The 15,593-nt window shown below is 35.8% G+C and overlaps 1 protein-coding gene across 4 annotated transcripts in view; it reads left to right on the top strand.

The window, feature by feature from the left end:
- Positions 1–15,593, top strand: part of LOC126709928 (DNA-directed RNA polymerase IV subunit 1) — a 42,336-nt gene that overhangs the window by 10,374 nt on the left and 16,369 nt on the right. For 2 of the 4 annotated variants that reach the window (XM_050410298.1, XM_050410299.1), the window contains exons 3-12: positions 1,013–1,133; positions 1,235–1,359; positions 2,709–2,762; positions 3,152–3,370; positions 9,119–9,274; positions 9,393–9,488; positions 9,584–11,512; positions 14,371–14,540; positions 14,651–14,717; positions 14,796–14,914. In XM_050410298.1, coding sequence (XP_050266255.1) covers positions 1,013–1,133; positions 1,235–1,359; positions 2,709–2,762; positions 3,152–3,370; positions 9,119–9,274; positions 9,393–9,488; positions 9,584–11,512; positions 14,371–14,540; positions 14,651–14,717; positions 14,796–14,914 — 3,056 coding nt within the window. Of the gene's footprint in view, positions 1–1,012; positions 1,134–1,234; positions 1,365–2,705; positions 2,763–3,151; positions 3,371–9,118; positions 9,275–9,392; positions 9,489–9,583; positions 11,513–14,370; positions 14,541–14,650; positions 14,718–14,795; positions 14,915–15,593 lie in introns of those variants that run through there. The other 2 variants (XM_050410300.1, XM_050410301.1) reach the window with 2 other exon arrangements.

Consider the following 15,593-nt stretch of genomic DNA (forward strand, 5'->3'; position numbering starts at 1 on the left):
CTTTGTTGTTGTTGTTGATATGGTGCAACTCAGTAAGTTTTACTTAAAGGCTCCAAAAAACATTATTGAGTACCTTGATTTTGATGAATAAAATCTTGTGAGAGTTTCCATGGCTTAGTGGTGATTCCATACAATCTCTAGGTGGGGAGGTCAATGTGCTTTAGACTTTGATTGAAAGGATGGAAATTGGGGGATAGAAAATGTCGGAAGCATTGATGTGATGACAAAAGCCTTCCACCCAAAGTGGTATGTCGTAGGTTCGAGTCCATGAATCAACCTCTCCAAAAAAAATTGGGGTTAAGGCTGCTTACCCTATCACCCTTATCATACCTTGCAAAAGTGGGAACTCTGTGCATTGGGTACAAGTATTTATTGAAAAGTATGGGGAAAGAAATGATTTTTGTTTGGCCTCACATGTTTGGTTGGAGGGATAGAGAAGTAGAAGAGTGAAGCATGAAAAAGGAATATAACTTTCATTTGTTTGGTTGGGAGGAATTTTTTTATTGATAAATAATGAATTTTATTCTATCTAAAAAAGATCACCCAAGTATACAAACGGAAACAATACAATCAATCATGCAAGTTACAATAATCAATCAAATCAGAAACAGAACATGGTGATAAAGAACCCACAACTGACATCCAATCCAATATGGTTTTAAAGAAAGACAGCTTAAGATCAGGCAAATTTCTTTTAGAATCCCCAAAGCTTTGGTCATTCCACTCTTGCCTAATACACCATATTCTTCAATCCTTGTTTACTTTTATTTCATATTAAGTGTCATTTATCAATTCCTCCTTTGGCTGTTCTTTTCGTAATGTGTGTTTCTGGATATGAAAATGATGCTTTTAACAAAGTATTTGTCCTATTAGCATATGGCATTGAATGATTGAAATAACTGATCATTCCTTTGGTTTATCTTTTAGGGGTTAATTAGATGATGGTTTTAAACTACTAAGAAGTTTTTTTCCAAATCAAATGAAACTTTTTAACATTGTGATACTGTAACAGGAGAAGATGTCTGGTCTAGCAATTAATTCAGTCAGTGAGGTCACTGATCCTATGTTGGGACTCCCAAATCCGTCCTGTCAATGCTCGACATGTGGTGCCAAAGATTTAAAACACTGTGAAGGTGTAATGGGCATGTGATGCCAAAATTATGCCACGTAACTCCTTTTCCTTGTACTTTTACTTGAAATTGTACTAAACTATTGCTTTTATTGTCTTTTCAAGGTCATTTTGGGCATATTAAATTCCCATGCACTATACTCCACCCTTATTTTCTATCGGAAGTTGCAAAGATTTTGAATGAAATTTGTCCAGGATGTAAATCTATCAGGCGAGAACTATGGGTCAAGGTCAGGTACCTCACTCCTTGTGCTGAACAGTAGAACTGTTGTTTTGTTGTCTAAGTAAAAAATAAGTATGCTGTGTATTGCAGCTTACTGCTTGATTCATTTATATGATAGAGCATTGAATTACATTTGCTAGCATGAAATTTTTTCCTATTTATTTATTATTTATCCTGAACTCATTTCTCAAATATCCTTGGTTTTTATTTATTATTATCATCATTTTTTTGTAAGACTAGTTTTTAATTTTAGTAGCTAAAAATAGCTGTATCAACAAACCTATTGGGCAGCAGAATTGGCTAGGACCATGTCTCATGAAATGGAGGTTCTAAGTTCAAATCTCCCCCTTCCCTCCTTCCCCTTGGGGGATGTTATATGGTGTATCTGATACATGATATCCTTTTTCCTCTCCTTAGGTCTAAAACTCTTTAATATATTTTTTATAAATAAAAAGCTGTATCAGCATTGACGTCAACATGAGAGCATCTTGTACAGATCTTTTGGGTTAAAACTGGTTTTGACTTTTTGTAAAAACTGCATCTCCCTTTTCTACTATTGTAATGAAATTGAATCATTTGTCTGATAGGGAATCCCTTTCTGTTTATTATGAAAAAAAGAAAAAGGGTACAACCTAAGAAGCACAGGAACGGGTATGGACCGTATGGTATGATAGGATATTTTATATGAAAATACTGCAATTCTTGAAAAACTAGGATATGATATGGGGAATGCATATATTAATTAAAATTATTTATATTTATATTTTTAAGACATTGTTAAGCATATATAAGAACAATAATGGATAATAAAGTGAATCTAGGAGGTGTCAACTAGTTAAGCTATAAGTCTCTTAGTGACACACATGCAGAGGTATCCCAAAAGTATTGGGTACAAATACATACCAGATACGGATACTTGCAAAAATGAAGCATTCGTGCTTCCTAGAGTACAGCTCAATTACGTTAGAAATATCCAAAAGGCCCCTTAACAAATTATGATCTAAAAAATTCAAATGGTTAGGATAATCGAATAGAGTGGAAAAGATTTAGCCTCCCATCACTTTCAACCACACAAGTGATTTAGGAAAATACTATAGCTCAAATACTATAGCTTATTGAGCATAAGCTCATTAACAATATTCCAAAATTATACATCATTTTAACTGTATAAAATTCTTTTATTTTGTACTGATCTATTGTGGACGATATATTTCTTTTATACAAGCTATCAATTACACATACACCACTTTTTTATGGATTTTACTGTGGAATAGATTAATTAGCTAAATTGATGTTTCCTAGCTGTTTGCTTCTTGTTGATGGCGTTTTATGCTTGCCTAATCGTGCATGTAGCAGGGTGGAGATTTGGTATCTAGCCATAATCGGCCTAAGGGATGCAAATATTGTGTTGTAAGTTTGTTATGCTCTTATTTTCTTCTTTCTCTGGGAAAATTACATATTAAACCCTATAATTTCGGGGGTGTAACAAGTTAAACCCTAAAGTCTGAAAAAGTGGCAACTTAAACTTAATAGTTTCAAAAGTAACAAATTAAACCCTGAGATTTCAAAAAGTAACAAATTAAACCCTTGGTCCATATTAAATTCCAAACACAATGTAATTCCACCTAAATGGGTGAGATTTAATTTGTTACTTTTTGAAAATTCAGGGTTTTATGTGTTACTTTTAAAACTATAGGGTTTAATTTGTTACAACATAAATTATTGGGTTTAAAATGTAATTTTCCCTCTTTCTTTTTGCGCCTCTGTGATTTTAAAATCATGACTTCTGTAATAAATAGGGACATTCAATAGAGTGGTATCCAACAGTGAAATTTAAAGTTTCCTCTAAGGAACTCTTTAGGAGAAGTGCAATTATAGCGGAGGTAAATGAAAAGTTGCTAAAGCAGAAGAAAAGATTAAGGAGTTTGCCTGCTGATTTTTGGGATTTTATTCCAAAAGATGAACAGCAAGAAGAAAGTTGTTTGAAACCAAATAGAAGGGTTCTATCACATGCCCAGGTAACATTGCCTTCCTATATAGATGTCTCAAATGTGCATCCTGTTTAGTCATTTGTATTAATGTAAATATGTATGCTTATTTGTTATTTCAAACTAGCATTTCCTGAATAGTTTTTTTTTTTGCTTTGTCAATTCAATAATTACAATGGGGGAAGGGGTATTTGAATCCTGGATGTCTTTGTTGGAAACACTTGGAGGTGCTAGTTGCGCTACAAGGTTCTTGGTAGCATTTCCTGAATGGTTGTATTTGGAAACTACAGACATTTCTTGATCATTTATCAAACTATGAAACTCATATACTTGCATAAACAGACATACACATGAGCACATGTTTCTCTGGATGTGCATGTAACTTCCAGATAATTGTTTGTTCTCTTTTTCTCTTTCCCAGCTTCTCTATGGACATGAGAGTCTATTATCTCCAGATTTGCTTCTCACCTAAAACAATTCAAGGGAAGGCTGTTTATTTTCCAAGTGATCCTCTGCTTTCTTATGATACATCCATAATCAATCTTGGATCTCCTGCAGTTCATAACAAAAGCCCATTCATACAATAATTTTTGCATATCCTTCAATGCTCTAGCTCAAATTGCACCTCAAAATTAACTAGGTGTATCTGTAACATACTAATAAAAAAAAGAAAGGGAAATGCTAATGGATGCCCTTAGGGTAATGGTTAATAATTCATTTAAAGAAAGTTTTTATGGACAAGAAAAAAAAGCAATCAATGTTTTGACAGTTTTTTCCATTTCCTATAAAAGTAGTGTCAAAACTTTCCTAAAATGGATTTTTAACCATTGCCTTAAGGGCACCCAATAGCATAAGTTTAACTAATTAGTCTGTGCTAGTTTAGGTTATGTTAGTAATAGTATGTCTAAAAATAGTACTCGTGGCCACTGACTTGCAGTTTTCTCTAGATTCATCCATTTTTACTCATCCAACTCTTTAGAGGTGGAATCTACCCAATGGTTTAATATCTTTCTTCCTTTTATTTTTTGATAGGTAAAAATAATATTATTGGAAAGAGACTATGTTGTGAGAATAATATCTACTTATGAATTGACTCTATGAAGGAGTGAATAGAGAATTAATGAAGGATGCTTGTGTTTGAGAAGACTTGCACTCCACCTCTTCAAAAACATGCCGATTTCGTTCCCTCCATTTAGTCCACATCAAACATAAAGGGATAAGATTTCAGATATCCGAAATTGGTCCACGACCTCGCCACCCACATAATAAATCAAGAACGTTTTCCTGTAAAACCCACTGAACCCCAAACATCCTAAAAATAAAGCTCCATAACTCGAAAGCCATGTTACAATGAATCAAGAGGTGATCCATAGTCTCCTTGCTACAATGGCACATACAACACCAACTCACCATTGAAAAGAATATCTTGATGAGATTCTTAGTGGTGAGAATCTTCCTCCAAGCTGCTGTCCACACAAAGAAAGAAACTCTCTTGAGGGGCTTTGGGTCTCCATATGGTCTTCCAAGGAAAAAGCATAAGGGTTGAGCCTTGCAATTTCTCATAAAAAGATTGCATAGTGAACTCCCTATTACTCTTTAACTTCCATATCATCCTATCATTCCCCTCCCAAAGGGGAGTATGAGAGTCTAACAAATGGAAAAATGAAGCCACCTCATCAATCTCCCACCCCAAAGGGAGTATGAGAGTCTAACAAATGGAATAATGAAGTCACCTCATCAATCTCCGAATTGTTAAAATTTCTTATGAATTCCACACGCCAATTCCTACTCTGCCCCTCTACCTATCTCTCCAATAATGATTCCACAGAAGCATTCTTATCCACGACAATTTCAAACAGTACAGGAAACATTAGTTTTAAAGGCTGATCCTCACATCAAATACCATGCCAAAATTGAATCCAACTACTAGAACCCACAACAAACTGAATGCATCGTAAGAAATGATCCCCCTTCATTCTAATGCTCCTCCAGAACCCACAGCCATGAGTGCATCAAACAGGTTTCGATAACCATCCACCCCATTCCTCCCCATTTTTCACAATATCAACCTGTCTCCAAAATTTTTCTCCTCCAACCCAAACCTCCATAGCCACTTTCCCAACAAAGATTGATTGAAAGTGGTAAGTTTTCAAATCCCCAACCCTCCATAAGCCAAAGGAGTGCATACCTTATCCCATCCCACCAAGTGGTGCTTGAACTCCGCTCTAAACCACCCCACAAAAAATTCCACTGTAACATCTCTATTCTATTTGCCACACTAGTGGGAATGGTGAATAAAGATAAATAATAGGTAGGCAAGCTTGAAAGCGTGCTCTTTAATAACGTCAACCTTCCTCCTTTAGATAAGTACATCCTCTTCCAACCAGATAAATGATGTTCAAATTTCTCCAAAATAGGATTCCAAATGTTATATGTGCAAGTGGTTTTTGGTTGCTCTGGAGTTGTGGGACATGGTTTTTGGTTTATTTGGAGTTTGTTGGGTTATGCTAATGTCTGTTGTTGAGTTTTTTGCTTGTTGGCAAGGTCGATTTGGTCGCCATTGCAATGGAGATATATGGATGGTTTTTCCTCATTGTTTGATGTGGTGTATTTGGAAGGAAAGAAATAGTAGATGTTTTGAAGACAATGAGCGTTCTATGCTTGCTCTCAAGCTTCTATTTTTTAGAACCTTATTGGACTGGTTCTCAGTGTGGAGAAACCAACCTTTTTCTTCTATTTTGGATTTACTTGATTTATGTAATTTTTGTGTTTGATATGTTCACCCTTGTATACTTCCTGTGTACTTGGGTGTCTCTCTCTTTTTGATATCAATAAATCCTTATTACTTATCAAAAAAAAAAAAAATGCCATTGATTTAGAAGAGGCCCCTAATGGCATTCCAAGATAAGTCATAGGCAAAGATCCCACCTTGCAATACAAAGGATCTGCCAGTTCATGTATATTCTCCACTTCACCCACCAGCACCATCTCACTTTTTCCCAAATTAACTCGCAACCTGGTCACCGTCTCAAAACAAGTTAGTAACAGTCGAATATACAGTTGCGGCATCACACAAAAGAATGGTTTCATCAGCAAATAAAAGATGCGAGACAAACAAACCACCAGCAATAGAATTTCCGACCTTAAAACCTCTAATAAGTCTTTCCTCCTCCATCTTCTGTAGCATTCTACTGAGAACTTACATGACAAGGATGAAGAGCAAAGGAGATAAAGGATCCCCTACCTTAGTCCCCTAGAAGAGCCAAAAAAACCAAAGTGAGACCCATTAACCAAACAGAAAATTGGACTGTGGTGATATATGTATGAATCCACCCTCTCCACTTTTCACAAAACCCCATCCTCTCCAATAAATAAAGAAGAAGCTCCCAATTAACATGGTCAAGAGCCTTTTCTATATCTAGCTTACAGAAAATGCCAGGAATGTGACTTTGATTTTGCTATCCAATCACTCATTGGCAATGAGCACTGAACCCAGAATCTGCCTCTCACCTACACATGCATTTTGTGGTGAAGGATGAAGAGCAAAGGAGTTAAAGGATCCCCTACCTTAGTCCCCTAGAAGAGCCAAAAAAACCAAAGGGAGACCCATTAACCAAACAGAAAGTTGGACTGTGGTGATACATGTATGAATCCACCCTCTCCACTTTTCACAAAACCCCATCCTCTCCAATAAATAAAGAAGCTCCCAACTAACATGGTCAAGAGCCTTTTCTATATCTAGCTTATAGACAATGCCAGGAATGTGACTTTTGATTTTGCTATCCAATCACTCATTGGCAATGAGCACGGAACCCAGAATCTGCCTCCCACCTATACATGCATTTTGTGGTGTAGAAATAATTTTATCCTGCACTCCTTTCAATCTATTTGCCATCACCTTAGCCACAATTTTATGTGCTTCCAATCAAATTGATAGGTCTAAAATCCCTACCATTAATAGCATTATGTTTCTTTGGGATTAATGCTATAAATGGGAATTAAGGGATTTTTTTGAACTTACAGTATTTATGAAATTCGTTAAAAACAGCAAATATATCTGCTGCAACCACCCTCCAACAGTGCTGGAAAAAAGCCATGGTGATGCCATCTGGACTTGGGGATTTATCCCCTTGAAAATTCTTCACCACCTGAGTAATTTCCTCCTTCTCAAAAGTAATTTCCTCCTTCTCAAAAGGCGTTTAAAGCATGCGACATTCATCCTCCCCAATGCTAGCAAGATTAAGTCCATAAACCTTTGGATTCTATCCCGCTGTTTCTTGGTACAAGTTATCGTAAATTGGCACAATCTGATCCCTCACTTACTCATTTTCTTCCTGTACCACTCCACCTACTTCCAACACCCTCAGATGGTTATATTTCCTGTGAGAATTAGCCAACTTTTGAAAATATTTAGTATTATTATCCTCCTCTTTCGATGAAGTAGCTCTTGACTTATGTCTCCAAGATATCTCTTTTAAGGATATAAGACGATCCAACTCAGATTTTACCTGCTCTATTTGTCGCCTCTCTTCCTGGGTAAGGCCATGCAAACATTCCTTTTCATCTAACTTCAACACTTCACCCAACAACCTCCTTTTATTAACCCCTACATTTCCAAACTCCATTTTATTCCACCGCTTAAGATCCTCTTTAAGGGCTTTCAACTCAGAGTTCCTCTAAAAGAATACATGCTCCAGCATGTTTGAACTTTCTCCACAAAGCCTTCTGTTTTCAACCACATTTTCTCAAATCTTAATGGACTTTTCCCATGTGCCATGCCCCCAGCTTCAATCAAAATCAGACTATGATAAGAAAGGAGGCGTGGTAGAAGCCTCTGTGTCACATCAGGAAACTGTTCCTCCCAATCTCCTGAGATTAGAACCCTATCAATGCGGGACATAGAGGGTGGGTCTCCATGTGAACAGTCCCCCTTCCAATGGTAAGTCCAACAAATTAAGCTCTTCAATAAAATTAGAGAACTCAAAGACTGCAGGACTGAATCTGCTATGTCCCAATCTTTCAGACGGGAATCTAACCACATAAAATCCCCAAATAAGCACCAAGGTGTGCCCACATTAAAATCCTAAAGAGAGAATGAGATTAGAAGAGTTAATAAGTAATATAGAATAGTTAGTTACTATCCCTAGCATGCTACTCACATTAACACGTGTTAATGATAAAAACACAAACTAGAATTATTTGTTGCGCATGGGGTATAGTAGAACCAATGAGACGAGGAGATGTGGGCCAAAAAATTAGCTCTATGGATATATAAACAATCTATTGTAATCTCTTTTCTAATCATTGAATGAAATTGCCAAATTATGGCTTAGACTTGATTGTCTTTTACTTGGAGGAAGAGACTCCCCTGAAGAGGTCTCAATTGGACCAAAGAACCCTTGAAACCCTAACCCCTTAACCTATCATTTAAAGATTCCACTCGAAGTTCCTTAAGAACACATACCCACTCTTGTGTAGGTAATTAATGCACATTGTAGTAGCTTTTATGACAATCCCATTACGGATTAGGAAACTAGGCCTAAAATGACATTAACATATATCACACCTTTGCCACAGCACCTGTACTATCTTTTCAAATCCTCGTTTTTTTTTTACAGACCATGCTTTGTTCAGTTAGTTGATTTTATATTCAGAACTACTGAACTGTTTGATTTGTTTTGTTCTAGTGGTTGTCACTACTATGCATACTTATTCTTATGCTAACCTTAATGTCCTATGATACTCCCTTTATTATGATGCCTTATTTCTGATTTTCAGGTCCGTTATTTGTTGAATGATGTCGATCTGAAGTTCATCGAAAGATTTGTTTTGAGGACCGATTCACTTTTTCTCAATTGTTTTCCTGTGACACCAAACTGTCATCGAGTGACTGAAATTACTCATGCATTTTCCAATGGACAGCGATTGATCTTTGTAAGAATTCTCTCATCCATTGCTCTCCTTGTGTTGAAATGGACTCAAATCACATAATCTTGCAATATTTATGGTTTTCTTATCTCATTTTCTGATTCTACCTGATTAATTGCTGTAGGATGAACGAACCAGGGCCTATAAGAAACTGGTTGATTTTAGAGGGATAGCTAATGAGTTGGGTTCTCGTGTTCTGGACTGCCTGAAAATTTCAAAGGCAAGCTGCACAGCCTCTATTTCTTCTAGTGTTTTGACTTAGTGATTTTATAGATCATTATTTGTCTTTCTTATTTCTATACTTTTGATATGCAGTTATGCTCGGACAAGTCATCAAATAATGATTTGGCTTCTGCCCAACAAAAAAAAATTACGGATCCTTCCACCTCTTTCGGGTTGAGATATGTCAAAGATGTTGTTCTTGGGAAGCGAAGTGATCATTGTTTTCGAATGGTAGTTGTTGGTGATCCGTGTATCAAGCTCAGTGAAATTGGTATACCATGTCATATTGCAGAGAGGTTGCAAATTTCTGAATGCTTGAACAGGTGGAACTTTGATAAGGTGAGTGATTGGGCTGGACTACATTTCTTTGAGAAGGGAGAAGTTTTTGCTCGCAGAAAAGGTAGTCTGGTTCGTGTTCGTCGAATTACTGAACTTCAAATGGGGGACATAATTTATAGACCTCTGAGTGATGGGGATATTGTGTTGATTAATAGGCCTCCGTCCATACATCTGCACTCCCTTCTAGCATTATCTGTTAAGGTTCTACCAGTAACCTCAGCACTTTCTATAAACCCACTTTGTTGCTCCCCTCTTCGTGGGGATTTTGATGGTGATTGCCTTCATGGCTATGTTCCTCAATCAATTGATGCTAGGGTTGAACTTAGTGAGCTTGTTGCTATAGATAGGCAATTAATTAATGATCAGAATGGTAGGAACCTTCTTTCACTTAGTCAAGATAGTTTAACTGCTGCTCATTTGGTCATGGAGGATGGGGTTCTCCTGAACCTTTTCCAAATGCAGCAGCTGCAAATGTTCTGCCCACATCAACTTCTGTGGCCGGCAATTATGAAAGCTCCCTCACTAAATAGTTTTGTTTGGACTGGCAAGCAATTATTTAGCATGCTTCTGCCCCCAGGCTTTGAATATGATTTTCCTTCAAATGGTGTTCTTGTTAGTGATGGAGAGCTCTTATCTTCTGAAGGATCTTTTTGGCTACGTGACAACAATAACAACCTTTTTCAGAGTCTTGTCAAACATTATCAGGGTAAAGTACTTGACTTCTTGTTTGCTGCTCAAGAAGTTCTTTGTGAGTGGTTGTCAATGCAGGGCTTGAGCGTTTCACTTTCAGACTTATACCTAACCTCTGACTCATACTCCCGGAAAAACATGATGGATGAAATCTTTTGTGGTTTACAAGAAGCAGAGCATATGTGTAATTTCAAACAGTTGATGGTAGATTCATGTTGGGATTTTCTTGTCGAAGTTGGTGAAGAGAAAGATGTTCCTGAAGTGGAACGTTTGTGTTACGAGAAGCAAAAATGTGCTGCACTCAGTCAAGCGTCCGTTGATGCTTTCAAGTACGTGTTTCGGGATATTCAAAATTTAGTCTACAAATATGCAAGTAAGGACAACTCGTTGCTGGTTATGTTTAAGGCTGGAAGCAAGGGTAATTTGCTGAAATTGGTTCAGCATAGCATGTGTCTTGGTTTGCAACATTCACTGGTTCCACTATCCTTTAGAATCCCCCACCAGCTCTCATGTGCTGCTTGGAATAAGCAAAGGGCACATGATTCATTCCAGATGGCTGATGATACTCCTGGACGCCCTAAGTACATCCCATATGCTGTAATTGAAAATTCCTTTCTGACAGGCTTGAATCCTTTAGAATGTTTTGTTCATTCAGTCACAAGTCGAGATAGTTCTTTCAGTGACAATGCAGATCTCCCTGGGACTTTGAACCGACGGCTTATGTTCTTAATGCGTGATTTGTACACTGCATATGATGGAACAGTGAGAAATGCATATGGGAATCAACTTATTCAGTTCTCTTATAACATTAATAAGGACAAATATATTCCAAATAGCAGCACTCATGATTTTGGTGAGAATGTTGATGCCTATGATGCGGTAGGTGGTCAGCCTGTTGGTTCATTATCTGCTTCTGCCATTTCAGAAGCTGCATACAGTGCTTTGGATCAGCCAATCAGTCTACTTGAAACTTCTCCATTGCTGAATTTGAAGGTGCTCTCTCTCTCTCTCTCTCTCTCTCAACAGTTAAAATATGGTTTATTCATCATCTTGTTCTGGGGAAATATCTGATGTGACCTGCAATAGTATTGATCAGTCAATTGTTGATGCTGAATATTCAAGAATCATGTTAAATAAATTTTGTGAAGTTATTAATTTTTTTTTGGGGATAAGTAATCGTATTTTATTAATTAAAAAATTACTTTATGCTCACAATGATGAGCACATTGTAACCTAAAAGAATTACAAAAGAATTATTCAAAAAATTGAGTGATTCTTTGAAACCTAGAAGGGAATTGCTATTCGTAAGACCCCATTCTTGGGACTAATCTACCAGAGTTCGAATCAGCAATGATTCCAGCTGGGCTTTTGATCTTTCTGTTTCTTCAAAAGTATGACCATTATGCTCCCACACGAATTCTGTCACCCAAATAACAGATTGGCTACTGTCCTTGGTAACACCCCTTGAATCCCAAGAGCACTAAATGTTGGACTCCATAGACCATATGCTACATCAAAATGGATCAACAAATGATCTATTGCCTCACCACCTGCAACACCATGTGATTTTAATGATGAATCTACTTTTAAATTTTTTAATAAATATTAACCAAAATGTGCAGTTGACAGAATCTACTTTTATTAATGATTCCCCTCCCCCTTCCTAAAAGAAACGACTCACCTGAAGAGGTCTCTCATGTATTATCTATTTGAACTAGATTTTACCATTTACATATTCAAAGAGGTCTCAATAGTGTTTCGCTACGTACTATATATAAATGCTTAAATAAGCTAACATTGTGCTTATTTTTTGTTCTAAGTGCCTCAATTTAGTTTTTGCATGTCTTACATATTTTTTAAAAGATTTGAGTTTCTTGTTATTTTTACTCTGCCCTTAAATGTGTGGCAAAAGGAGCATCACACTTGTATTGTATCAACCTTCTTAGTGTCATCTTTAATTATGTAGCTAAATTTGTGTCCGTTGTCTAGCTTAACAAATCTTTAAATCTGACTTATAGTAGGGTGCCAAATTCTGCCTAACCTGAAAGATGGATTATATGGACCTGGTTGCATAAAATCATGCGCTTTCCGTTTTATTTTCATTAATATCTATGAATATTTTATTAGCTATTATTTATATATATATATATATATATATATCAAGGAACATTCTGCTACTTGTAGGGTTTCTCACATCACCAATAGACTGAAGAAAAAATGAGGTAACGAGTTTATGTGGAGTTGTTTCAGTCCGGCAGTGCATTCAGTGTGTTCCAGCCAGCAGCAGGCATTTTAGGTCTTGATTAGTTAGTAATATGTTGTTGTACTATAAGTGATAAGTAAGAGTGTTGATAAGCATAGGCACTTATAACTAAATTGTGAGCTGGCTGCAATAACAAAATTCTGTTAGAAAGTTAGTTGCAAGATGAAATCAGCCATGTGCTTAGTTAGTTGGGGTCCTAGCCTTGTAATTCATGTATAGATACCTTCTCTTGTGTGTAATTCAGTAGATGATGAATAATACAATGTGTTTTGAAATCCAAGAAGTGTTTCTTGAAGAGTTGAAAGCCTAGTGCCATTGTTTCTAACCAACTTAGTTCTTCTATCACTTATAGTTGCTAGGACAGATTGTTGGTGCGTCACCCTTGGCCCTTTGTTCTACTAATTGAGGTCATTTAGAATGGCTTTGGAAGCAAGGGCTCATATGCAGACTTCCAGAGATTGTATCAGTAAGGAAACCTTATGATAGAATTCCGTTTATAACTTTTTCTTCCAAGAGAAGGGCTCTATTAATTTATTATCCTGATTGATAAATTTTGGGGCTAGGGGTTGATGGTCAGGTGTTTATCTGTTGTTGAATGATCTGTTTTGGAGCTCAAAAGTTAAATAGTGTTATCTATATAAAAGAAAGCGCCAAAATTACAAAACTGAAACCTATTATAATTAAGTGGTCCATAGTAAATGGAAAACACATACTTTAATGGAAGAGGCCATCAATATCAATATATTAATGAAAATAAATCAGAAACCACGTGATTTTATACCCTTAATGGGATCTTTCCCTGAGTTTCTTAATGTAATGTAAGAAACTCAAATAATGTGCTGCATACTACAGAATCTGTCATACAAAATTAGCTTATCTCATTCTATCAGGTTTTCTAATCACCCTACAAAAGCTGCATACTAGGTTTATTTTCATGTATCATGCATTGTGGTTATCCAGATTCTACATGACTTGGTTACTGGTCAATGTAGCCAGGTGATCTAGTAGTGTGTTGTTTCTTTATTCAGTGGAAGTAGGGTGTGACCTGTCTATGGACTTTCATTATCTTGGTTCCTTGTTGGTCTGTATGCATTTTTGGATTAATAAATCCTCAAAATAACGTGACATCATGTTTTAGTTGTTTAAATGCATCTAAAATTGTGTTGATCATCTCCTGTTGCATTGTGGAGAGGTGTCTAGGTTATGGGGTTTTGCTTTTAGATTGTTTGGCATTACTTGGGTTCTACCCAAGAGGGTTATTGATTTATTGGCAGATTGGAGAAATTGGTTTGGAAAACACTCTTCAAATATTTGGAATTTGGTACCACATTGTGTTATGTGGATTATTTGGAGGGAGTACAATAATCTCATATTTTAAGATTTGGTGCTTCCTGGGGACAAGTTACTAGCTTTATTTGCTGGCACTTTGTTTGATTGGTCAAGGGCGTGGGGTTTTACTTCAAGGGAATCCATTCCGCATTTTTTGATGAATTTTTTTTTTTCGTAATATATATTTCTTATCTATCAAAAAAAATTGTGTGTTTTGATAATTTTTGTAATTCTTTTGTGATGTGGTTTAATTGTACAGAATGTTCTGGAGTGTGGTACGAGAAAACGTAATGCTGACAGGACTTTGTCAGTATTTTTGTCCAATAAACTTGCAAGACGGAGGCATGGTTTTGAGTATGGGGCCTTAAAAGTTAAGAATCATTTGGAGCGGCTAATATTTTCAGATATTGTGTCTACTGTCATGATAATGTTAGTTTCCATTTCTCTCTTATTTGCTTATCTCCTGTTTTATGTTTTGTATTAATAATATTACTTTTTTGTTCTTTTAATATTAATTTATGTGATTCTGTGTATATTAGCTTTTCTCCACAGACTTGTAGCAAGACACATTTCAGTCCATGGGTTTGCCATTTTCATATATGCAAGGTAGTAAATTTGGAAATCCAAATCTTTTCTACTTTTATGCAAGTCCAAGATATGAAGAATAAATATATTTTCTTTCAGGAAATTGTGAAGAGAAGAGGATTAGAAGTGCATACAATTATCAATTCCCTTGACAAGAAGTGTAACTCTTCAAGAAAGGAATTAAAATCGAATTGTGCTGACTTGCAAATAACAAGCAAGTAAGCTGCTTCTTTTGTGTGACTAAAAGATTTAATTATAGTTACCAATGAGGATTTTTTTTTTTTTTTTTTTTTTTAAGCTTAGATTATTCTATCCAATGTTCCCAACTAATAATTTAGTTCCACATGTTTAATTCCAAACTGCAATAGCCTAAGATTTCACCATCAGGTGAATTGCTTGAAAAGAAAATAGAATACTCTTTCATTTTGCCTTCCACCTTAACAAAACTTTTAATCATCTGTTGAATTATTTTTATCATTCTTTTCTTTTTAGCAAAAAATAATAGTAATAAGGTACTTTTTTTGTTGTTGTTAATTATATGTTTAACAAGGTACATGCATTCATGTCTAAGTATTAGTTTTTTTATTTTTTTATATGTGTACTAAACATTAATATTAGAAGGGAATTTATATTATTCTTTTTATTTTTTATTTCTGCTCACAATAAGTTGGGAGGGAGAAAGGATTTAAATTTGGGTGAGACTAGGGTCTTGGTAATTTATATGATTATTTTTCTAAGATTTATATTAAAAAAAACTAGCATTCCTGCTCAAGTTTAGTTGCTTTTGCAACAATTGAAACAAAAACCAGAAAAACACAAAAGCAAATTTAATAATACACGCAACAAAAAAAATTGAAAATAATTATGCAGTTAAGTTGGTCAAAATAATTAAATATT

Source organism: Quercus robur, chromosome 12 (assembly GCF_932294415.1).
Source record: "Quercus robur chromosome 12, dhQueRobu3.1, whole genome shotgun sequence".
In the NCBI taxonomy this organism is placed as follows: Eukaryota; Viridiplantae; Streptophyta; class Magnoliopsida; order Fagales; family Fagaceae; genus Quercus; species Quercus robur.